Source organism: Hermetia illucens, chromosome 5 (assembly GCF_905115235.1).
Source record: "Hermetia illucens chromosome 5, iHerIll2.2.curated.20191125, whole genome shotgun sequence".
NCBI classification, from domain to species: Eukaryota; Metazoa; Arthropoda; class Insecta; order Diptera; family Stratiomyidae; genus Hermetia; species Hermetia illucens.
Genome location: NC_051853.1, coordinates 46,939,636 through 46,965,940, shown reverse-complemented (window position 1 = coordinate 46,965,940; position 26,305 = coordinate 46,939,636). Strand labels below are relative to the sequence as shown.

At 39.2% G+C, this 26,305-nt stretch overlaps 1 protein-coding gene across 2 annotated transcripts in view; it reads left to right on the top strand.

Annotated features, from left to right (window-relative positions):
• The window catches only part of LOC119658368 (Ca(2+)/calmodulin-responsive adenylate cyclase), a 64,279-nt gene that overhangs the window by 12,906 nt on the left and 25,068 nt on the right, over nucleotides 1-26,305 (top strand). For both annotated transcript variants that reach the window (XM_038065730.1, XM_038065729.1), the window contains exons 4-12: nucleotides 3,738-4,006; nucleotides 4,089-4,200; nucleotides 4,266-4,393; nucleotides 6,952-7,255; nucleotides 7,311-7,514; nucleotides 7,754-7,759; nucleotides 15,481-15,564; nucleotides 25,509-25,973; nucleotides 26,033-26,199. In XM_038065730.1, the coding sequence (XP_037921658.1) occupies nucleotides 3,738-4,006; nucleotides 4,089-4,200; nucleotides 4,266-4,393; nucleotides 6,952-7,255; nucleotides 7,311-7,514; nucleotides 7,754-7,759; nucleotides 15,481-15,564; nucleotides 25,509-25,973; nucleotides 26,033-26,199 (1,739 nt within the window). The remainder of the gene's footprint in view (nucleotides 1-3,737; nucleotides 4,007-4,088; nucleotides 4,201-4,265; nucleotides 4,394-6,951; nucleotides 7,256-7,310; nucleotides 7,515-7,753; nucleotides 7,760-15,480; nucleotides 15,565-25,508; nucleotides 25,974-26,032; nucleotides 26,200-26,305) is intronic.

The following is a 26,305-nucleotide window of genomic DNA, read 5'->3' as shown; positions in this document are numbered from 1 at the left end:
TTCTGCAAACCTACATTTCAGTCGATCACCGGCTGCCTGTACGGACGAAACTGGCAGGCCAGTCGGATCCTAGAGACGTTCCAGCTGTCGGTTGGCAGCGGCCTGTAGCATAACTGAAAGGAGGCCGGGGCAAAAAAATTTAAAATTGGACGAGTAAATTCGCAATCTCCTAAGGCTCCAAAAAGTTCCCCTAAACGCTGCAATGGTGGAACCTTCATAGTGCATGATATAAAAAAAAACCAAAAAGTTTATTAAATCAGAAGGAATTGCCCCCATCATGACGGAAAAGCTTTTACAAGAAAATCAAATTTCGCGAGAAAATTAGATAATTTTTGGCCTTCCAAAATTACATTAGGGGTTCATGGTACCATCAATCAGATGGTTTGTCTTCCAGTTGTAACTGCAGAAAATTTGAAAAATGTAGTTTCGAAAAAAGCGCGTCTAAAGTTTAGATCCTCTTTCATAGTTATAAATCGAGAAATATCAAACCCACTGTTAATCTGCTAGTCCAAGCCCAAACAATGTACCTTCTCCTCCATCGAAAGATACAAGTAGGGTGGCTGAAGCCTTTTTTTCGAGCTGATTGACCTTCGTTTGAAGAGTCAGAATGATAACTTGACTACTCTCCCTAAGTTCGAAAGTTGCGAACTTTCGAACCAATGAGCGGCTGCTCTTCCGAAATCTATAACTCAAAAACTAATTCCGATATGCACTTGAAATTTTAGAGTGTTCTTTTTTTAAGTATAGAACATGTCAAACAAAAATAACGATATTTTTCAAAATTTCACACTTTCTTCCCATTTATATTTAATAATTGGCTCAATAATAGATGCATCTAGGTGTTTTAACCTTGCGACTGATATTAGATATTCTGCCAGATATATTATCCTATTTTCCAAACTCAAAGCTCAAACAATCCTGCAAGCACTTTGGTTCGTATTTCCCCAAAATCACCCCAAACTGTGTCCAGAATCGTTCCGTTAAACGTTTTTCTTCTTCCCATAGTGTCATGGCAATAAACCCCTTTCACACAAACGTTCTGCTTCATTTAGAGACGTTTCTGTTCGCTTTCTGACCACCCCATGCCTTCTTAGCTAATATGGTCTAGAAGCCTGAGGATTCAGGCCTTAACTATATTTCCTTTGGAAGTTAAAGTAGGTGCACTTACCTATGGCATATGCTTCCGTTTTAAATATACTGGTATGCTTACCCATTAGTTCTAGGTATGTTTTTCTTGGACTTGAGCAGATAAAACTTCAAGAATAATGAAGACATACTTTGTAGACAGAGAGCCGGTTAATTCCCAGCATTATTAACGGATATATTTTTTTAATGAGTTGAAGAATCCTTGCAGAAATCATCGGAGCTTCATGGAGCATTATACGCAAGTCTACCATAATTGGATCAAACGAAAATTTCGTGGCGCAATAGATTTGCTTTGGTTGGGGTGATCTGTTAGTATCTGATCATCGTTAAAATATTGTTCAAACCATGAGTTCAGTGAAGAGAATATTTTGTTCTTTTACATCATCTTTTCATAGTGAGTTATGTCTTCAGATTGTAGGAAATCGTGAATTATTTACCATTTTCTTCTAAATCGTCTGCATTATTCACAATCAAAAAAATCTGGATATCAGGGCAACATTGGAATGATCTGTTTCGCCCAAAACTCGTGCATGCGTGAGGCTATGCATAACAGAGCTTCGTTATGATTGAAAAATACTCTTGGTCGCACTAGATTTTCGGGCGCATTATTTCTGCAACACTTCTCAAAAAGCGTGTTGACAGTCTGATACGAACTCTTTGGATGTCGAAAGATCTCAAGTTTCCAAAGTGGGTTGGTTTTTATTCTCGGTCTTTGGGATTCGGCATTTGTAAACAGCTTCTACCATGTAGTGGTCGGAGTCGTAGTTTGCTCTTCAATATGATCTCACGTCGAGGATGCTGGCTGGCCATCTTTTAGTGATGAGAATGTGATTCATATCCTTCTGGGAATGCGCTTGTGTGGGTAGCATGTCGATTTTATAATTAAATCTCTGTTACTTGTAAGTCGTCGCACAGGCTGGACACCCGTATGCGTTATTATTGGTAGGCGAAAGTGGCAATGGATGGGTCACACATTAGGGAGTGGAACGCACTCTCCCAAGATGACCGACGAGTGGGTCGCCCCAAAGGCACTTGGTGCAAAATAGTAGAGAAGGAATGCAGGCATTTCAAGAAATCGTGATCGGAGCTGAAGCGCATTTTAGGTAATCGCGCTGTACCCCACCAAGGGGTGGACTTGTAAAGTCAATGAAGCGTTTGTCGTAGTCATTTGATAAATTATGGAAACTGTGCCGTATGATGGTTCCACGATGTGTTTCGTCGTTTACAACCTTGGCGTGAAAATGACTGAGCAATATCTTGACATCATTCGGAGGCAGGGAGTCGTATAGTCTTTCCAGACCATGGTATCGAAGCGCACATAATCTTCCGTGTTTAGGTTTGAAATCGATAACATTGCTTTAAAGTTCCTATCAAGGATGAAAGAGGCTCCAAAATTACGTTTGATAACTTCTTACTTATGTCGATCTTATGTCGGTTGTCTTCATTCCAATTCGTTTGCTGTACTGCTAAAATCCTGAGTTTCCACTTACTGGCAGTAAATCTTTAGAAGCACGAAATGTGTTTAGTGAACTAACATTCCAGGACTCAAGAGCGTAGTCTTTCATTCATTTGCACAGTCGTTTCCGTGATATTGATTCCAACTGATGCTATTTATTCTGTCTCTGTACATTCCCTTTTGCCTTTTGGTAGATGACAAGTTGTAAGTCCATCGATCCGAAGCCCCAACCTGGAGGACAAGTCTTAGAAGAAAAAATGAAATCTTGTTGAAGTCACATATGACGCTTGAAGTTTACATCTTCTAAAGTTTGCCCAAGCCATTCGTCCTAGAGAAACTTTCCAATGTTGTATAAGGGACTACCATTTCGAGGTCCAACAAAGTAATCCAAAATTCGTTTGTGTGATCCTTCCTTTGAGTTCATTCCGAACTAGTTTCCTGAATTCGAAGCAATAATGCTATAAACAGTTGGCGATCCTTCGTTGATATATGAAAGTAGAGGAGGTACACTCCTGACAGTTGCTGCTACCATTGTTCTGCATTAAACAGATAGCTTGATCCACGCCCATTATTAATAGACAATCTCAAATCATTCATCCATCAAAATAAATATTTTTCAAAGAAAAGAATGCGCCTTACCACGTTTCATTAGGCTTTCACTTCACAGTATCGGAAGGGACCAGTATTACGTATGTATGGCATGTACACCAGTGCCTTGGGAAGGATTACAAATTTGTTAAACTTTAATCACTCGAATTCCGTAACCGCTTTTAGTTCGTAGCTTGAAATCCTTTGAGATGTCATTTTGGATGAGGGATTAAATCTCCCAAAACAGCTGAATTCAGTGGAAATGGAAATAAATACTTAAATCCAACTCTTTCGTTATGTCTTCTTTGAAAACTTTAAACCCAACTCTTTCGTTATGTCTTCTTTGAAAACTACTATTCCTCCAAATTCCTCTGAACAAAGGAGTTGAAAAGATTTCATCGTATATCCTTTTTCCTTCAAAAATAGATTCCCTTGACATGGCAAACTTTTCCTTCTACAAAGTGGAAAATTTATTACATCTACTCTCTCGGAAAATGTAAATTGCAAATTCGCTAGAAGATTTTAACATGCTTCGTTTATTTTCTAGTTGATTGCTAACGTTGTAATGTTTATTGGAGTCAACATAGCGGGATTAGTTGTGAACATCATGATGGAGCGCGCTCAACGTCGAGCCTTCCTCGACACACGTAATTGCATTGCATCCCGTCTCGAAATACAAGATGAGAATGAAAAGCTCGAACGCCTATTGCTATCTGTGCTTCCACAACACGTTGCCATGCAAATGAAAAATGATATATTGTCGCCGGTTGCCGGGCAGTTCCATAGGATTTACATACAGAAGCATGAGAATGTCAGGTATGGTACTGGGTGCTAGATTAATTTATTCAAGGCAAAAGGACAAAGAGAATTATATGTGTAATGAACTTATTTTTTGCAGTATCCTTTTTGCCGATATTGTGGGATTTACGGTGTTGGCTTCGCAATGTAGTGCACAAGAACTCGTGCGACTTTTGAATGAACTGTTTGGACGTTTCGATCAACTGGCACATGTAAGATATATAGCTATGTGCATCCTTTAACACACTTTTAATTTAATGTTTCATGACAATTTCAGGATAATCACTGCTTACGAATCAAAATCCTTGGCGACTGCTACTACTGCGTTTCTGGACTTCCCGAACCTCGTAAAGATCATGCTAAGTGCGCCGTGGAAATGGGACTTGATATGATAGACGCCATAGCGTAAGTTCAGTCTGTTGTAAAATCATTATTTTTTACCGACGGGAAGCAAGTGATCCTACTTTTGCTTTACTGCTTAACAAGACGCGATTGGGACAAAATATATACAGTGAAAACTCTCTTAGCGGACACCCCAAAGGCGGACGCCGCTCTTGGGCGGACAATTTTTCTCTGATTATGACTTTTGACATATACAAAATATGTTAGAACAATTTTCCTCTCTTGGGCGGATACCCCTTTTGACCGGATGCGGACAGTAGATTTTATAATTTAAAAAAAAAGCCTCCTGGCCGGACACGACCTTCTTAAAAGCGTACACGGCGCACAAAATTGTGCGTGGGAATTCAATAGTAAAAGTCCCTAAACTAATTTGGGGACTCCTCTGATAAGAAAAGTAAAAAGTTGAAGTGAAAAGTCTAAAAGGTAAAATAATTAATAATGTCGGAGAGGAAAGTGTTCTCTTTAAAAGAGAAAATAGATATTCTCAACGCATATGAAAATTAAAATATATCAGTGCATGTGCTAACCAAAAGGTATAACTATAGACAAATAATCCAAAACAGTTTCAGTATTGATAAATTAATTTGATTTGTCTCAACCAGATTTGACATAGAAAGATGCAGGCTTCCCTTAATGCGTGTAATAAAGAGGCATTAAAGGCCAGAGGATTGCTGGAAAAAATATCAACAGTAAAAAAAACTTTATCAATTCAAAAGGGAAAAATATTGACGCCATGGTTTATGACTGGTTTTGCAAGGTCCAAAGTTAAAACACTCCATTATCGAGACCAATTGTTCAAGGTAGCCAACCTTCGAAATTTCGCAGTAGATACAGTATAGCATTTCGATGTGTGCTTGGTGAGCCCTCTGCTGTTAATCCAAAAAGCGTTGAACAATTTTTTTAAAAAAACTTCCACCCCTTATAGACCCCAAGACATTTATAATGCCGACGAAGCGGGTCTTTTCTTTAGAGTATTACCCAACAAAATGCTTTCTTTAAAATTGGATAAGTGTCACGGTGGAAAATTGTCCAAAGAAAAACCGAAAAAACAGAGGACTAACGGTTTCGTCCAGGGCAGAGGCAACTCTTTAGACGCTGCCTCACCTCTGCCCTGGGAGTAACGTGCCCGAAAGTGGCAACAGGTGGAAAACACTCCTTTATATAATCGCAAAAACACGACAAGTTTGCGAATTACATTGATGTTAAACCGCCAGTTGTTTGAGTCTAAGCTGACTAAAACTGGATAATTGTTTAGGATATAGGAGATCCTAAGTCCACACTCATATGATGTTGGACCGTACCAAATGGGGAGCAACTTACTTTCACGTTTTTGGTCCACAGTCCCCGTTTGGGGCATAGCACCCAAGCATTCAAAAACCAGAAAAGGACTACCGGTTTCGTCCAGGGCAGAGGCAACTCTTCAGACGCTGCCTCACTTCTGCCCTGGCAGCAACGTGACCGAAACCGGACCGGACCGGACCAAATGGGGAGCAGTTTACTCCCACATTTTTTGGTCCACGGACCCCTCGTTTTGGACGTAGCACTCCAGTACCCAAAAAATAGAAATAAAGATGCCTAACAGTTTCGTCCAGGGCAGAGGCAACTCATCAGATGCTGTCTCACCAATATCCTAAACAAAAAAAATAACTTTAGCTTGTTGTTTGCAATTATATGTGTTTGCAATTATATATTACAAAACCGAGTGATTTCCATTTGTTGCAACTGTCGGTCACGCTGCTCCCAGGGCAAAGGTGAGCCAACGTCTAATGAGTTGCTGGATTTGACAAAAATGATTCTGCATCAGAAGAATTCAACCCTGAGGATGACTTGCCCTTAGCGACGTTGTCTTCTATTTTTCAGTTGGCAGAAACATTTGGGGAGGTCTATTCCGACGCAACAGAATTCCTCGAAATTGATAAAGAATTAACCACTGAGTCCCCATCAACATTCCCAAAGCTTGAGATCCAGTGTTTCAGTAGCGAAATCTGGTTAGATGAAGAGTATTCCGACACTGGACAGCCTGAGGAAGCATCAGAGGTGCTGTCAAATCAGGCTTCTTTGAAAACAATCTTAACCTTAATTAGTTTAGTTTTTTTTGTAAAAACGACTATATTGCCTTCAAGCATTGAAAAAATGTAGAGGGACGTATTCAAACACTGTTCTTCAAATAAAAACAGAAAATGTTACGTCAATCCACAATTACCAAGTTTTTTGAAAATTGTAATGTAAATAAAAATTGAATAAATCTTTCAGTTTTGGAATAAAAAGTTTGTCATATCTTTAGAAAGTGGAATCATTTGCTTACAAAGATGGCCTCCCTCGACAGAATTTTTTCGAAAAATTATATTATTCCTTCTTATGGGCGAATACTCCTCTTGAGCGGACAAAAATTGCTCAATGGTCGGTGTCCGCCCATGAGAGTTTTCACTGTATTACGGTTTCAATAGCTATCGTTTAGTTAAAGTAAAAACAATATCGGAGTTGTCTATAATATGTGGGTTAAATTGTTCTTGTTATTGTTATATCTTTGAAACTGAAAGAAAAATTTTAATTTTCTCTAGAACTGTTGTGGAAGCCACAGATGTCATATTAAATATGCGCGTAGGAATACACACCGGGCGAGTATTATGCGGAGTTCTAGGACTACGTAAATGGCAGTTCGACGTCTGGTCTAACGATGTGACATTGGCTAATCACATGGAATCGGGTGGAGAGCCCGGACGGGTGCATGTCACTCGAGCAACGCTGGATTCGCTCTCTGGGGAGTATGAAGTTGAAGCTGGTCATGGAGACCAGCGATCATCCTATCTTAGAGACCATGGTGTCGATACTTACTTCATTGTTCCTCCTCCACATCGTCGAAAAGTATATTTTTCAACTAAATATCCCACTTAGGTTCTTATATAATTTTCTTTTACAGCCACTTATGCTCAACACTTTAGGCGTTCGTTCAGCACTGGGCAGTCGGCGCAAGCTTTCATTCCGTAATGTCTCCAACGTTGTAATGCAATTGCTGCATACAATAAAATTCTCAGAGCCAGTACCATTTTCCAACATGGCTACTGGATCCTATCCTTCAACAGGAAGTGCAGGTGGATCTGTAAACGATAAAAATTCTCGAAAGGTATAGCAACTCTCTTACTTTTAATATGCATATCTGTAAATATCGCTCAAATCTTTAGTAAAAAAAAGTAAAGCGAACATTAAATGTTGAATATGTTAAAAAAGTAACTAATTGACTAGTAAATGCATGATCTGTTGTAATCCTCAATAATTGTTAGTAATTCGATGTTTCTATCTTGATCTGTATAACAAGTTATTTTTTGTTCCTTTTGTAAAAAGAAAATTTCTCTTTTATTCCAGGATGCGGTAAGTGTTCGAAAACATGATGTCGTTAACCATATAGCTCTTTTAGTTTTTAATTAGTAAGGCTAGTTGCAAAAAGTAGATGCCGTTCGATGTAGATAAATAATAGACTTAACTATGTTAGTGTTCGTAGTGGTAAGTAACAATCATGATTTATTTTAATTATGGAAGAATTGAAACCGACACTAGTTCTTCCTTCAAATTTGATAAATGTTTAGATAAACATTTGTTGTAAGTAAATTGGATGATCGTAGAAAGCAATCAAATATGACTTTAGCTGCTTTTAGCTACTAGATAACTATGCTTTATTGCTTGAATAGTTGTAGAAATATATCGAGAAAATATTCGTGAAACGTGGTAAGCTGTTGAGCATTCTTCGGTTTGCTTTTTCTGTGGTAGTAGTTCTAGATGATTTCATCTGATGACTCTTCAAAAGCTGATTACTTCCCGATCGCTAGACTTTTTTTAGTTTCTGATCTTTTTGGAAACTTTTTTTTATACTTGAGTACTGGGATCTGAAATCAAAGTTGACATCTCCGTTGAGTTTTATTCTTGCATATGCTGCTGTTATTCGAATCTTTAAAAACTGATATATTTAACATACCAAGATATGACAAAACCCCAAAATATGCGGCCAGAGGAGAAGGGAAAACAGCTGGAGGAGAGCATTCTCTGAGTTTGAAGAAAAACATGATAGCAGATGGAAAAAGAGAAGTGCAATGAGGTAGAAATTGATGCAGCACCAGGAAGTTAATCGAAGATTATCAGATTGATAGTGTGCAGAGATCCTTGTGCCGCTGGCGAAACATGACAATTACTCGAATTATAGATCATTTTGTCAAACAAATTAGGAATAACATAGAATTGTATTCTGAACTTATGAGAAAAAGCCTGAGAGTTTCAAACGGAGGCAAAAAATTCATATCGATATTCGATTAAATGGTAGAATTCAAGTTTCATCTGGAATAAATCTGGAAATGAGACGAGTTACCGAAATAACATTGAAAAACTCGTTTATAATTTAATGCCATCAAAGAAAGCTGTCTCCTCTTAAAATAATCGAAAAAGAAATTCCAATCCTGTTGTTGGGCGCAGTGTTAAGGATGATTGAGTAAAGTGTGAAAATGCTTGAATATACGATACAAATACAATTAAAATTTGTGAAGAGGAAAAAAAGATTCTGTGTGGACCGGTCAATAATAAATGATACTCTATCATGCATAGAAATCAATGAAAGTCATCGGCTGACAATTGCATTTTGTATGCTCATTAACTAATGGTTGGTGGCACTTTTTCAAGAATTTGGAAAGCGCGAACAGATATATTAAGTTGATTAAAGAAATCGAAATTACTCTTAGCGATAGAAACAAAATAGTATCTCTTATGACTAACGAAATTGCAATAGGCCTTACATATTTCTGCATATCTAGATCCTCGGAAGTGGCTCTAGTTGAAAAGTTATGTAAATCATAATAAATGGATTCTTACACATTTATATTTAGCATTGTATGCTATACTACAACAAAATTTCCAAGCCCTGCAAAGGAAACTACTGTGCAACACGACAAGCATTTCTAGGGAGTCAAAGGAAACTACTGTGCAACGCGACAAGCATTTCGTGGGAGTCATTAAGTTTGTGGTGGATAAACATTTTCTTTAAGTCTGTGGAATTCTCTTTACACATAACTTTCGACACTTTTGAAACCAGAACAATAACTCTCCAAGTCAAGGCGCCCTGGGGATGTTATTTTAACGTTGAATATTGTGAAAGAGCAGCAAGAATATGTAAACGACGATACCTCTCGAATAGAACACTTTCAACTCCCTACTTAATTTTTAGAAAAAATTACCATCGATCGACTTTAACTACAAAACTTGGGCTTTGTTATAAGCCAATAGTGCATCTCCGTTGGCTGCCTGAAATTCAAATTTTGAATCACTCCATATTCAACGTGGATGTATCGCTACACACATAAGAAGTGGATAATTACTTCCTTCCAAACATCAGAGCTTAATAGACATTAGTGTATTTGATAAAGCTGCCTCAGTATACCTATATCAAATACACGAATACATATTGTAGGTATAAACTTCCATTCTCGAGATTTTGCGATATTTGTCGGAAGTTTTCTGAGATTGTGCGGGAATCTAAGGCATATTTCTGACCACTATTCACACCACACATATATAGTCGTAAGGAGGGAGGGGATTTCAAATGAAAGGTACTGGCGAATACTTGCCGAAACACGTCTTAGTTTTGAGATTAGTTGAAAACGGGCTGAATAGGGGAGTGGTCACTTATATAAAGGACCCATTCTCAGAAGTTACCCAACCTAAAAATCTGAAAAAAATCATTATAGTCACTATAATACGATACCTAAGCCCCAAAATCCCCCAATATCGGTTCAAAATTAATAATATGATGTTGTAAATTTTTTTTTCTCCAAATATGGTCATGTTGGGTATCAAATGAAAGGTCTTGATTAGTACTTTTCGATGCCGTTCTTAGTTTTGACATTTGTTGGAAAGGCGGGGAGTGGGAGGGGTCGAAAGTGATGATTTCTTTAATGGACCCATTCTCAGAAACTACCCAACCGAAAAACCTAGAAAAATCAAGAGGCTGCCTATGGTGCCTAGGCTCCGAAATAGCTTCCTAGGCTACAATATAGAGCATGATGCTGCCAAGTTTGATAGAAGTCATACTATTAACAACAAAATTATAATAGGCCAAAGCTGTCGCTTCCGCGCAAATTCAAGACTATGAATGTCAATATCACCCGAAAGTGGATACTCTCACATAATATATGCGTATATTACGTGCTACGTACTAATCGGCCAAATGCCGCCAAACTTTTTGCACCTGAAGCGACCAGCTTCTGGTTTTCCGACTTGTTCAAGTAATAAATCAAATTATTGTGATCGTGGCGCGATCACTTTATAGTAAACAATTGTCGAATAATCTACTGTCCTTTTTGTTTTTTGTAAGACTATTTAAATGACAGAGATACTGGTATTAATTAGGTTAAGAAAAATAGTCACGCTCCCGCTCGAGAAAGAAGACCCCGAATGGATTATGATGACCAAGTTTTAAGAGAAATTGAATACTACCCGTCTACTTCAGCACGAGCAAGACGAACAGGGTACCGAAATCGACCGTAAATATGATCACTAGGCAATATCAGTATCGCCCATATCATGTGCAACTTGTTCAAGCCCCGTTGCCACGGGACTATGGAAACAGTTTTGCTGCAGAATGTTGAGGACCCGACCTTTTTGAACAAAGTACTATCGTCTGATGAAAGTACATTTAAAAAGGATAGCTTTATGAACAGGCACAATTTGCATAGTTATGCACTGGAAAATCTCCACTTCATTCGAGAAGAAAGGTTCCAACACTGGTTCAAAGTTAACATGTGGATCGGTATATTAAAAGGACATGTGATTGGTCCGTTGGAATTACCAGAAAATCTGAACTGGTAGGCTTCCTTACATTTTGGATAAAATTATCCACCAGATCTTTTAGAAAACGTTACTTTGGCCACATTCCGATTCATGTGGTTCCAAAACTATGGCTGCCCGGCCCATTACGCTAGTGAAGTCCGCCAATATTTAGACCAAAGGTGAATTGGCCTACTTGGTCCAATTTTGTGGCTTCCCACATCTCCAAATTTGAATCCCCTTAATTTTGTTTGCTGGAGTTGCATAAAAGAAAAGAGATATGCCAAACCAGTAAATAATATCCATAAATTACGTCAGCGAATAACTAACGCGGCCCAAGAGCAGAATGTTGCAAGAAATGCAAGATGGAAAAAGAAGATACCGCATCTGTATTTGCGTTGGTGGTGGGCAATTTGAACAAATTGTTTAATTTTTGTTAGGTTGAATAAAAACTGTCCTTTAAACTTAATTCAGTTTATTTTATTTTGTAAGATGATTCCATAGATTACAATTGTCCCTTACTATAAGCCATTGCTACCAAACTGTTTATTTGAACAATAGCTCCTTTCTTCAGTAAAATGGCAGGTGTTCCACAAGTTCGAAAACTACATTAAATGGACAAACTTTTCAAGTAACTGGCCAACTTAGCTCAGCAGTTTATGGAAGTTCAAACTTTGCAGATGAAAAATAAAAAAAAACATCATCATCATCATTAACGGCGCAACAACCGGTATGCCTTAATAAGGAACTCCAGACACGCCAGTTTTGCGCCGAGGTCCACCAATTCGATATCCCTAAAAGCTGCCTGGCGTCCTGACCTACGCCATCGCTCCATATTAGGCTGGGTCTGCCTCGTCTTCTTTTTCTACCACAGATATTGCCCTTATAGAGTTTCCGGGCTGGATCATCCTCATCCGGATTAAGTGACCCGCCTACCGTAACCTATTGAGCCCGAATTTATTGACAACCTGACAGTCATGGTATCGCTCAGTGCGGTTTGATGATGTTGCTTCTTTGGTTTTGGTGCTGACGTTGCACCATGTACTTCGTCTTGCCTTCATTGATGTGCAGCCAAAGATCTCGCGCTGTCTGCTCGATCTGGAGAAAGGCAGACTGTACATCTCGGCTTGTTCTTCCCATAATGCCAATATCGTCATCGTGGGCCAGTAGTTGGGTGGACTTGAAGAGGATGGTGCCTCTCGAATTTACGTCTGAATCGCGCTGGCGCTCCAAGGCCAGGTTGAAGAGGACGCATGATAGGGCATCCCCTTGCCTGGACCGTTTTTGATGTTGAATGGTTTCGATTGTGATCCAGCTGCTTTTATTTGGCCTCGCACATTGGTCAGTCTTCAGGCATTGATTCGCTGTTCCACTCCTTGAGCATCAAATTAATGCATCGGTTTAAAACAGATTTGTTATTAAACGTTTTGAATTATTAATCAAAGGTTGCTATTTGATTAATGAGATGGTTAATTAGTATAGAAAATTTGAAATCTGAATCTACGAATATAAATTTTTTTAAGAGTCATCATGATCATCAACGGCGCAACAACCCGTATCCGGTCTAGGCCTCCAGATGTTCCGGTTTTGCACCAAGGTCCACCAATTCGAGTGACATTCGAACGATTTGAACGAATTCCATTGAATTGCCAATATATCAGAAACCATCAACTTTTGACTAAGATCATTTAATGTTTTTCTGGATCCTTGTGAGTTACCCTGTCAGCCCTTTAAGTATTATCGTTGACTTGGACTCGCTATATAATCAATTCAATTTAAAAGGCTGAGTGCCGAGGGCGGCAGCTAATTTTTTCCTAGAATACAGGATTCTTCCATCGTTTATAAGCATCCAAAAGACAACATACGAGCCCTAGGAAAAGAATCCCCTTGTTAGTTTCCACCAACTGCCGCACAAATGCCATGGTAACGTTAGTATCTTAAAGAAATCCCGGTCATAAATCTTGTATCTAACTGACATATCTGGTGGTATATTCTACTATGTCATTCATGATTCCAACAATATATTATTCAAATGACCAATTTGGGTCCGGGCTCGATGCACCAATTTGGGTGGTATAGAACCAACGGTGGTTCGAATCTAAATTCATCCAGAGTCTTGATAAAGCTATGATTTAAGATGGTCCCATAGAAAATAATCCAATGCGCATCCAACTACGCACTCTACGATGCTGCTTTTAAGCTTTTGCGTAAACACACGCCTTATTAAAATCGGTTTACTGTCTGTCTGTCCGTCACACGCATTTTTCTAAGAGACGATTGTAGCGATTGACACCAAATTTGGTAGAAAGGTGGAAAGGTGTCTCGGTTAGTACTTTTCGAAGTCGGTCTTAGTTTTGACATTTGTTGGAAAGGGGGGGGGGGGAGTGCAGGGGGTTGAAAGTGATCATTTCTTTGACGAATCCATTCTCAGAAACTACCCAACCGAAAAATCTGAAAAAAATCAAGAGGTTGGCACTATATGGCGCCTAGGCTCCGAAATACCCTCCATACCAATACCTGTTCAAAAAGTAATAGTACATTGCTATAATTTTTAGTAATTGACAGGAAAGCCCCCTTAAGTTCACCTTAGAATCACGAAATTTTGCAGCAATGTAAGCTACAGCATAGAGCATGATCCTGGTGAAAATCGCACTATTACTAACAATGTTGTACTAGGTCAAAGCTGTCGCTTCTGTGCAAATTCAAGACTGAATATCGATATCACTTGAAAGTGGATATTTTCACATAATATATGCGTATATTACGTGCTACATACTCATGGAACAGAAGCACACTCAAATCTCTTTATAAAAGAAGTACACAAAACCTTTCATACCTGAAGCGTCTAGCTTCCGGTTTCCCGACTTGTTGTGAGTTAGCTTCATTAGAGTAAACTGATTCTTCAACTTATCAATTATACGCCATATGACGAGCTCAGAAGGAGGGGAGAATGACGGCCATATGTTGCACGTATTGCTCTTCAAGTAGCAAAAAAAACTTCTCGAATTTCGGTAGAATATTTGGACAATCTCAAAATGTTATGGCAACGTAAACTTGTTTACGACAAAATGGTAAGTCTTGCTGAACACGACTGGCAGCAGATTTATAGTAAGAAATTCATCCATAAACATGACCCCTATGCACTGTCGAAATTATGTCATGGTCAAATCTTTACATTGCGTACCATGCACTGGAATTCAAAATGGCCTCCTTGCGCTAAGTGACATTCCATTATGTGCATCGTAAATGCAGCCTTAATTAGCTGGCATCGAAGAGGTATGTGGAGGACATTAAAAGTCCGCGATAGCTCCTTCTCTTATTCCTTTTTGGAACAAAGGGATGAAGTTAACTTTGTGCCTTATCATCCTTGTAATTTAATATCATTACAAAAATTATTGCTGCTCAGTGGCGGTTCTGGAACAATGTCAAACTTAATTCCATCGCTATCGTGGCCGAATTTACCTAGTTTACGATATCCCAAATCAATTCATATCATTAATTTTTTCATCAAATCGCGTATTACTCCCCTCAGTCTTTTTCCCCAATCTGTTTTCTTTCATAATATATTTTTAGTTTCATCCGAAACAAGATGCCACAATAGTTAGATTCTATTTGAAATAGCATGAATAGCTTCCAGCTCAGCACGTTTCGCTCTGTGAATCTTAGTTTAAATATCATTTTCACATTTTACTTCAATAAACCGAAAGGCTAACCACTATGAACGTGTAGAGATTATTATCAGAATATGAAATTTTGGAAATTAATGGCAATTTGCGCAGGTAACTCAGCGGCGGAATATCATTATACTTATTTGTTGAGAATATTCTCAACTGAACATAATAAAACGTAATATCAATAATTGTTAACTAGACCACGTCGCTTTTTAAGTAAAATATGTTCGATACTATGTTTACCACTGAAAAAATCCGTATTATCCGATTAATTGGCTTCAAAAATTTACCATTTTTTTCATTACTATTAGAAGCCCCAAAGACTATGCTAGATGCTTGCTAATTATTTGATATAAATAAGGAAACTTGCTAATAAATTTGAAATGAAGTTAGGAAGTTATTGAGGGACTGCTGTCCGAATAACATAAAACATGCTCAGCATTGCCTATAACACAAGCCTAAATTCTTTGAACTGATTGATTGGTGCTGCACATGGGTCATAGGCAATGGTTAGAACAATTAGAATAGAGGAAAAGACGACATATATAACTTTAAAACTAAAAAGTGAATGTGTTATCGTTTATTATATTTTTTTTCATTAACTTTTCAATACAGGTTGCACATCTTCGAAGTATATTACATGCACCTACAAATGGTAGTGCGACTGTTGAATCGTCCACCAATACAGAACGTAAAAAAGTGAGACTTTGATTCAACGACATATATTCCGTCTATTTAGATTTTCGACTAGATTTCTCTATTCTACTCTCCTTTCTCATATAATTTTAAAATACATTGTAATCGTCCTGTTTCCTAGATTGGTTTTTATCATGATTTTTCTTTTGCAAGTTTGAAGTAATGATGGCAATGCTTAATGTTTTCATAAAATATTTTCATTTTTCCTACGACGAATTGAGCGTTAATAATGAGAACCAGTTGATATAATAGTACAAGATGTGATTTTCTTTCATGCTTTGATATTGGATCTTGTTTTTTGATGTTTGAATCTTTTAACGATTTGAAAGTAAGATTTTCATGCCTTCTATAATTGGCCTATTCAACTGCAAAATTAAACATAAATTTCGTGTGTGGATTTTGAATTATCACATTTCTGGCTAACTGTGGGACTATATTTACATTTAGCTCTATTTTTTTATCCTCATCTATTATCAACTCCCTGAATTTAGTTGTGGTAAATTTTGGACACAAAACATAGACGATTCTTCTCATCAATCACAAATTTTCAATTGTGTTGTGCATTCCATTCATTATAGTCAATCCTTGTGAATCTTATCAATTTATGGCCTTAATTTTTCATACCACTTCGCAAAGATGAAGATATGTTTAAAACCAAAGCCGGGCTCGAATTCCAAAATCTTGAGCTTGCTGATGAAAGTTTAGCTTAGGGCTCATTCATCATTAAGAAGAACAGAAATCTCTGCAACTTTATTGCTTATTTACATGTAGTTAGAGAGAGTAGTTAGCTATGGATATAATTGTAAGTCCTTTACTTTTTGTTTAATATCCAATCTAAATTCTTTCCATTCCATTCAATAACTTCTTTCATAATCTTTGTTCAATCGTTATGAGGAACTAGAAACCTAGAAGGCGTAAGCAGCGAAAATGTTTTTCCCTTGATTAACGATACAAACTTCTGTAATAATAATAATAATTGGACTTTGAACCACGACCCTCTGTACGACAGCTTAGCGCTCTAACCAGTGACACATCCGGACACAACTACTTTAATTGCCAGTCAGAATCTTCACAAAAAAAATTGAAACAATCCGTTATATTTTATGTTTCATCATCATCAACGGCGCAACAACCTGTATCCGGTCTAGGCCTGTCTTAATAAGGAATCCCAGACATCCCGGTTTTGCTCCATCTCAGGCAGGGTCTGCCTCGTCTTTTTTTCTACCATAGATATTGCCCTTATAGGCTTTCCGGGCTGGATCATCCTCATCCATATGGATTAAGTGACCCGCCCATCGTAACTTATTGAGCCGGATTTTATCCACAACCGGATGGGTCATGATATTGCTCATATATTTCCTCGTTATATAGACTACGGAATCGGCCATCCTCATGTAGGGGACCAACAATTTTTCGTAGGATTCTTCTCTTGAACGCGGCAAGAGTTCACAATTTCTTTTTTTTTTTTGAAGAATCCAAGAAGAATCCAAGTCTCCGAGGAATACATAAGGACTGACAAGATCATAGTCTGTACAGTTAAAGTTTTGACGTTATGATGTTGGCTTCCAACAACCGTGCGCGGATTTTATCGTCATAGCTGGATCTGGATGAAGATAGACTGTACATCTCGGGTTGTTCTTCCCATGATCTCGATATCGTCAGCGTAGGCCAGTATTTGGGTGGACTTGAAGAGGATGGTGCCCCTCGCATTTGCATCGGCATCGCGAATCACTTTCTCCAGGGCCGGGTTGAAAAGGATGCATGATAGGGCATCACCTTGCCTTAGACCGTTGTTGATGTTGAATGGTCTCGAGAGTTATCGTGCTGCTTTTATCTGGCCTCGTACATTGGTCAGGGTTAGCCTAGTCAGTCTTATCAATTTCGTTGGGATATCAAATTCTCTCATGACGTGTACAGTTTTATCCTGGCTATGCTATCATAGACGGCTTTAAAGTCGATGAAAAGATGGTGCAAGTGATGTTCATATTCCAACAGTTTTTCCATCGCTTGCCGCAGAGAGAAAATTTTATCTGTTGGTGATTTGTCTGGAATGGTGCCACTTTAGTATGGGCCAATGATGTTCTGGGCGTATGGTTCTATCCGGCCTAGCAAGATAACGAAGAGTATCTTACAGATTGTACTCAGCAACGTGATACCTCTATAATTGCTGCATTGCGTGATATTACTCTTTTTATGTTTGAGACAGATAATGCCTCGTTGTCAGTCGTCCGGCATTGATTCACTGTCCCATACTTTGAGCATCAGTTGATGAACCACTTGGCGTATTGGTCGCCTCCATATTTAACCAATTCGGCTGTAATTCCATCGGCTGCTGGCGACTTATGGTTTTTAAACCGATAAATTGCACTGACTGTTTCTTCTATGCTTGGTGGTGGCAGCATTTGTCCGTCATCTTCAGTTGGCGGGACCTCCAACTCGCCGATATTTTGATTGTCGAGCAGTTCATCAAAATATTCAACCCATCGCTCCAATATGCCTATTCTGTGGGAAATCAAATTTCCCTCTTTGTCTCGGCAGGATGAGCATCGAGATGTATAAGGCTTCATCCTGCTAATTTGTTGCTAAGACTTATGCGCCTGGTGCGGTTGCTCCCTGTACTTTTCTAGTTCACAGACTCTCAGGTTCTCAGTTCAGTTCTCCCAGGCTTAATTTTTCCATCTGTGAAATCTGTGAAGACGAATCAACCAACAACATCAAACCGCACTGGTCAAACAGGAAGAATAAGGATAGGAGAATACAACTTTGAGACCGTTGACAATTTCTCCTATCTAAAATCACAACCGACAACAGCTACGATGATGACAACCACACACGGTTGCTATCAGCCAACAGAGCCTATTTCAGCTTACAAAAACTATTCCGCTCGAAACGTATCACCATAGGGTCAAAGTTCTTACTGTACAAGACAATGATCTTGCCAGTCCTCATGTATTCCTCGGAAACTTGGGTTCTTAGCAAGCAAAATTGCGAACTCTTGGTCGCGTTCGAGAGAAGAATCCTCCGAAGAATTTTTGGCCCCTTACATGAGGATGGACGATTCCGTAGCCTACACAATGACGAAATCTATGAGCGATACCATGACCATCCGGTTGTGGATAAAATCCGGCTCAATAGGTTACGGTGGGCAGGTTACTTAATCCGTATGGATGAGGATGATCCCACCCGAAAAGTCTATAAGGGCAATATCTATGGTAGAAAAAGAAGACGAGGCAAACCCTGCCTAAGATGGAGCGACGGCGTAGGTCAGGACGCCAGACAGCTTTTAGGGATATCGAATTGGTGAACCTCGGCGCAAAACCGGGATGTCTGGAGTTCCTTATTAAGGCAGGTCTAGACCGGATACCGGTTGTTGCGCCGTTGATGATGATGATGAAGTCGCTTCTCCGTTCGACGGAGTTCGTGATAAGTCTCTGTGCGTGCCCGCGTTCTTTGAGAATGCAACATTACTCGGTATGCGGCATTCTTCTGTTCCGTTGCTAGCTTATATTCATCGTCAAACCACCGTTCCGACTTTTATTGCGGCTGGGGCCAAGTATGTTTGTGGCCGTATCAATGATAACGTTCTTCAGGTGATTGTGAAGATCATTTGTTGATGCTTCATCTCCAGGATCTCTGTTGACTGCGGTTATTGCGGCATCCATTTCGCCCTTGTAGGTGCCGCGGAGGACTGTGTTGTGAATGGCTTCGGTATTCACTCTCACTTGATTGTCAGGGGGGATTGTAGGTGGTGTCGTAATTCGAGCTCGGAGCACTATGCCAACGAGATAGTGGTCCAAGTCTATATTATTCTGACATTCATCAAGGCTGAGAGGTGGCGGCGTTCAATCAGCACTTGGTCAATTTGGTTAAAAGTGGTGCCGTCTGGAGAGGCCCATGTATGTTTGTGGACCGTTTTCTGTGCAGGTGCTTCCAACAAACATTTCGTGCGATACTGCTAACTGAATAATCCGCAGTCCGTTATCATTGGTATCCTTATATAAGCTATGGGAGTCGACGTATCGCCTGAATACGGGCTGCGTCCATACTTGATTGTTGAAATCTCCAAGTATGATTTTGATATCACAGGACAGGCTTCAAGGTCCCGCTCAACTGCCTCGTAGAAGGTATCTTTCTCCGACTCCGCAGTCTCCTCTGTAGGGGCATGAACGTTAATGAGGCTTATGTTTCTAAACTTGCCTCGCAAGCGCAGAGTGCATAGCCGTTCGCTTATGTTTTCGAAGCCGACAACAGCAGGTTTCATTTTTGGCTGACTAAGAAACTAACTCCGAGCACATGGTTTACTGGATGGCCGCTATAATATATGGTGTAGTGACTCTTCTCCAGAAAACCGGACCCTGTCCATTGCATCTCTTGCAACGCTGTTATATTAGCCTTATATTAGGACAGGGTATCGGCTAGCTGCTCAGCAGCATTCGGTCTGTACAGGGAGCACACGTTCCATGAGAAAATGCGCAAATCTTTAATCCGTTGTCTTTGCCGGGTTCGTTGTTGTAAAATCCATCCTGTCCGAGGCTCCTTCCGTGGCTTCGCAACATCGGTTTTCGGTGTAGGGTTGTCAGCCCTACCCGACCCCCAACCTGGAGGACCAGTTGGTACATTTTGTCCCGTTTTAGGTGCGGGAGGCTCGTCTTCATCCTTCTCCGTCTGCAGTTTTTCATGGAGAATGAACTCCCAGCGATCACCACGTGGAGGTGGAGATAGGATTTGGTGTGTTGATTCAGCAGGCGTTTCCCAGGTTTTATGCTACATCGTGGGTACCAATCCACGTTTCGCCCTGAGATCTATACTACCCTTTGACCTTGGTTTCAAATCAGCTAATAATGCTCAAAAACAGTGTCCTATAGTCTCTGATACGCGCGGTCATTTAAAACTATCGGGACATAAGAAGTAAATACCGCAGGTCAGCCATATTATACATTACCTCGCCCTTTTGAATTATTTATTGCACATACTTTGTTTTACTTTATTTGCTGGATTTTCCCTTAAATCGTTGAAATATATGTTATGTCCTATGGTTTTGTCGTGGGGTGTACCTATTGGTGTCCTTTTTACGACTATTTTAAAGCGTTGTGAATCGTTACCAACGTGAATGATGACTACTGTAAGGCAATCCCCTCAATAAAACTAATGGTATGAGTTAGTTACTTTACTCAACATAAAGACAATAAAAAGAGGATGATAGTCAGTGTTGTGTTAATCAACAGCCGGGTTTCGGGCTTGGCCCGCCTTAGTAAAGAACTCCAACCAATCTGATGTTGCGGCCAGATCCAGCAATTCGATATACATAGTAGCTCCCTAGCATTTTGCCTACGGGATTGCTTCATAAAAGGTAGAGGCTACCACGTCTTTTTTTTCTAACATAGATATTGCCCCATATATTTTCCGGGCTAGATTATTTTCGTCCATACGGATTAGGTAATCCGCCCACCACAGCCTATTCAATCCGATTTTATTCACGACCAAACGGTCGATACAGTTTATAGATTTCTTCACTTTATACCTATCTCATTCGCATAAAATAAAACACCCTTCGGGGAGGTACTAGGTTAAATCCTAAATATGTAATTTTAAAGGTGGCTAGAGAACATAATTCGTATTTTACGTTCTAATATTTCAGTAGTCTTTAACTGCATGATCAATACTTTGTGAAAATATTCAAAGTATGCCCCCCCCCCCCCCCCCCCCCCCCACTTCATTCTGTGAACTTCTCTAGTCAATCAAGGTTTAATATACAGGGTGCGCAGCATAACTTCCTTTTTTCAAAACTCAATAAAAACTATTGTATGCATCGGAAAATATTTATTTATTTTTTATAATGTAGGTACATGTCTAAAGTTTTTATTTACATTGTTTTGAAGATCAAATCTGTTAGGTGACGTCCCCCATTCTCCATACATTGCGTAAGCCGATTTCTGGCGTTTGTCATGACTCTTGTTAGCATAGCAGGTGTTATGTTGACAATTTCTTCTTGGATGTTGGTCTTCAAATCTTGTAGGGTTCTTGGACGGTTCACCCACACAAATGAAAATGGGCTTCATCGCTAAAGAAAACAATAGCACCCTCGGGAACGACATCAAGAAGAAGCTCACACGCGTTCATCCGAGAATTGAAGTCACGTTCTGAAAGTTCCTGCACTATCGCCATCTTATAGGGATGAAAATGAAGATCATCACGATGAATTCTTCTCACGTGCGTGTTTGCGCGCAGAACGCCGTGGCGATCGCAACATTGACGCTCTCACTGCTTCAATGTTCTCAGGTGATCTAACGGGCCGAGGGACTCCAGTTCTTCCTTTTGTCGCACTTGCAGTTTGTCTGAATGTAGTGACCCATGTAACAATTGATTTGCGGTCTGGGACGGGAGCCAACGGGGCTAAATTAAAGCGATTCCGAAATGCACGCTGTGTTGCAATAGCCGAACATCCGCTTGAAAAGTAAACCTCAACGGCAAAGGCACGCTCCTCATTATTCCAACGCATGATGGCGACTGAACCGTGTCGGGACAAAACTTTACAGTATCCCCTCTTGAACGAGACCACTAGCGCTCCGCTATGATATCAACTAACTGAGTGGCGCACATTTTAAAAAAGGAAGTTATGCTGCCGCATCCTGTACTACTAAAGTCAAAATGCAATCAACATTTTTTAAGGGTTTGTGTGAAACAAAGCCTTATTAAAATCGTCTGTTTGTCTCAGAAACGGTTACTCCTATTGATAGGAAATTGGACGGAAAGGTGGGAACTGTGAACACCCATCCATGCAGTCAGCCACAATCGTTCGACGTTGAGCTTAATAAGGAATAGTGGGTCGCCATACATGCAAGGGCGGTGTAGATTTTTTTTTCACCAAATATATGTTAGTCATGAAGTGTATCAAATGATTGATAATTTCCAAAGCCAAGTCCAGATCTGGCATTTAATGAAAAAAGGGGGAGTTTGGTGGAAACCGAAATATAACTAACAAAGTTATAATAGGCAAAAGTTGTAACTTTTGTGGAAATGAATGTCAGAATTACACTAAAGCGAGTACTTTGACATACGAGATGCATAACCATCACGAACTGGGTACAAATGCTACAAATATCTACTCAAATATATAAGAAATTCATAAAACCTTTTGTACCTGAAGAATAGTACAAGCTGATGCTAAAATAGTGCTGTCGGCCTTGATAATAGTCAAATATTTAACGAAAATCTCTAGAAGTCGGATGCTTATCATATGATGAATCAGCGTTTTTCCCTTTTTTTTTGAAACCGCCTTTATTGCTAATTTAACTTTTGCGTTTTCTGCATAAGAGGTAGTCGGGGGTAAAATAATGTACCTTTATATGATATTCTGTTGAACCTGCTGGGAAATTTTGCTTGCTGTTTTATGCATTGCCTCTCAAACTCACCCTTCTTGTAACAAGTTTGTATCCTGAACGGATCCGTTGTCTTTTTTCTCAAACCTTGGCGCATAGTTAATTCGGCATCATTTACAATCGACACCTGTACCAAATTGTGATATCATTTTTGTAAATATCGAAATTTCGAATGCCAGTCAATTCTTAACCACTACCATCCTTCAATTTATTATAATTTTGGCTTGAGATTTACGAAAAGTCCTAAATTGGACTCGGCAGTACTGAAAATAGGAAAGAGATTTTTACGTTTTAGTCACACTATTGACTATAAAAGACAATGAACGGCGCCTTGCGGTAATGAAGACGAAGATGCTGTGTTGGACTATGGGGTACCGCGCCTTGATCACATCCGAAATGTGGATATCCGCGATCGATATGGGGTTTCACCGATTGCGCTGTCGGAATTTCGGGAAAGCCGTCTTCGATGGTATGGTCGCCTAATTCGCGCCAACAAGAGTTCACTTGCTAAGGTTGGTCTGATCAGCGTAGTCGATGGTAAGCGACCAAAAGGCCGGCCGAAACAATGGTGGCTTGATACGCTGAATGGGGATTTATAAGCCTCACAGTTGCACTCAGGTCGGTTCGGTTCAGCTAAAGATAGATTTGACTGAAATTCTCTTATGTTTGTCAATCAATCTATTGAGGATCTTCAGTTCTAATGTTTTCTGTTTCCTCCTCAACAATAGTTCCAGAAATAGTAGTTGACCTTGGGAAAAGAACTTTTATATCAAAGCATACTAAGATTTTATCATCGTGTCGCCTACCAACTGAAGGACTGGGAATTGAAATCTTCACCGATTTTGACCAAACTTTTTCTCTATATTCTGAAATTCCCCCACGAACCATTTGGCTATAATGTGTTCGTATATTTCCGTGGAAACATTCTCTTTGTTTTGTATAACCAGCGCATTCCTCCTTTGAGTTTTCCCATGTATTATAGCTTCTGATCTTGTCATAATTAATTTCTGATGATTGACATTTTTCCCGACTTCTACGGCGGTCATGAGTTATGAGACATTTGCTTAGTTTCGGGTGACAAAGTTTAGTCCGTTGTTCAGTGTTCCGTGAAAGATTGTGAGGAAGGGTTCACCACGAAGTTGTCGATCTAATGATTATAAAGTCCAGTCAGTGTATTCAGCTCCTATTTCCGCTGTAGTCTTTAAGCTTCTTTTTCTTTCGCTTTTATATTTTTCTTTTGATTTCACTTTGGTAAGAAGTTATGGGAATGATTCGAAATATTGCCGAGTACGTTTCAAAAGAAGTTAATATGCTTTTAAAATTTTCTTAACCAATTTTGCTGTGGTTGTTTACTTGTATACATTCGCATGATATGAGTACGGATAACATTTGTTGGGGATGAAAACTGTTTGGTTAGGAGGATTGAGGAAGATCTGAGTCCCTATCCGTCTGCCCATACCAAGTAGGGAAAAACTGTTTCTTTCTATCAAGATTCCCCCAACCCAAGGCTTTTAAACTTGACTCCTTGAAGGGTTTGTAACGAATTATTTCCCATTTCCTCATCATCTTTTCGTGAGCTCTTCTGGCAAGCAAAATTAGCGATGATTCAATCTCTCAGTAAAGACACCGCCATGCCATGAAGATTCGGTACCGAATCAACGTTTCATATAAAGTTTATTTCCGTTCGAGATTACCTCAAAGGGTTATTTTTCCCCAAAAAGACTGTCTTTGCTGTCTTCTCTAACTGTTCTGCTAATTAGCTTATAGCTATTATCTATCAACCCGATGATCTTCAGTCAACTAGGATTTTTGTCTAATTGTTGGTAACAAATTAGGCTAAAAACGGCAGCTCCAAAAGGTTTCACTGCATTTGAATAAATCTTCTTCACTCACTTAAGCTTTTTTTCTTTCGAAGTGGAGAGATTCTTTAAAGAAAATAAATCTATTAATGGTTGAGCACCTTCTGTCTATACGACCCTTGGTCTTAAAAGATATCAGCATAAATTAGTAAGAGTAACCTCTCAACAACCTCATCGACCTAAAGATAGACTTTTTACGGGTGTGGTTGATTCAAGAAGGTTGGTCACTAGCCATTTCTACCCAAACTCATCTTGTATTATATAACACATTTTTTATATTAAGTCGTCATATATTTACAAAACTAACGTAAACAATAGTTTGATAGTGTGTTTTTCGAGTGAATGGATCTAAGGAAATTCCAACTTCCGAGCTATTTGTTCACTGCTAAAAACTAATTCTAATGTACGTAAATAGTATCTAAAGGGTTTGATTTTATTTATGATAAAATCTGTTTTTATTATATTAGGCCTGCTACTTAGTGTATGCTGAATACCCTCTATAGATATATGTGCATATATTGTAATAAGAATTTGCTATGTATGTGGATTACATTTAGCGTTTTTGCGACTAATCTTGATATTTTGTAACGAGTGCATGATTTAGTTTTCACTATTTGGTGTGTTCTCTTTACACCTCTGAATATTTTCCTCAACTAACTGCAACAAATACATTTAAAAATATTACAACCCACTCTTCATTTTATTCCAGACAAAAGTAACCGACAAATTGAAACGGCCGTTTCGAAAACGACATTCTAGTGTTCACAATCAGCCAACCAATCGAGTAAATCGGTTCTTGTCACAAGCAATCAATGCACGATCTGTTGATCGTGATAAGAGCGTGCATGTCGATCGAATCACATTACGATTTCGTGAAAGTGATAAAGAACGAGAATATCACAAGGACTTCGATTTTGGATTTACGACTGCAATGGGATGTAGTTTGCTACTATTGATTTTAGGAGCTGCCTTGCAAGTTACCGCTTTGCCAAGAACTCTAATATTATTGCTGCTATTTTTGACCGCTTTCATTTGGGTTAGCTCGATTTTGATGCTTCTGATGGCGGTGCGCTTGAAATGGATTGCCTGGGACCTGTCGGAAAGTTTCAGCTTAAGATTAGCCATTACTGTGTTTACGATTGTTCTACTGTATTCAGTGGGTCAGGTTAATGTGGTGAGTACGGCAAACTATCCTATTTAAAGCGGTTTGTTTATATGCTTACTTTTTTTTAGTTTACATGCGTTTCGGATCATCCCTGCTTATACAATTCTACGGACACGCTAGACAATGACTTAGCTATGTTGAATCATCAAAACTTTGCTCATAGGAAATGTTCTCTTCCACAATATGTCTCTTTATCGGCTACGTTTGCCTTTCTCTCAGTTTCAGTTTTTCTAAGGTTAGTACTCTAAGGTGGATAGTTTATCCTATATAAGATATTTCTTGACTTATATCTACTTTGAATTTTCGAATATAAATTTAATTATATCCACATATTATTTCCA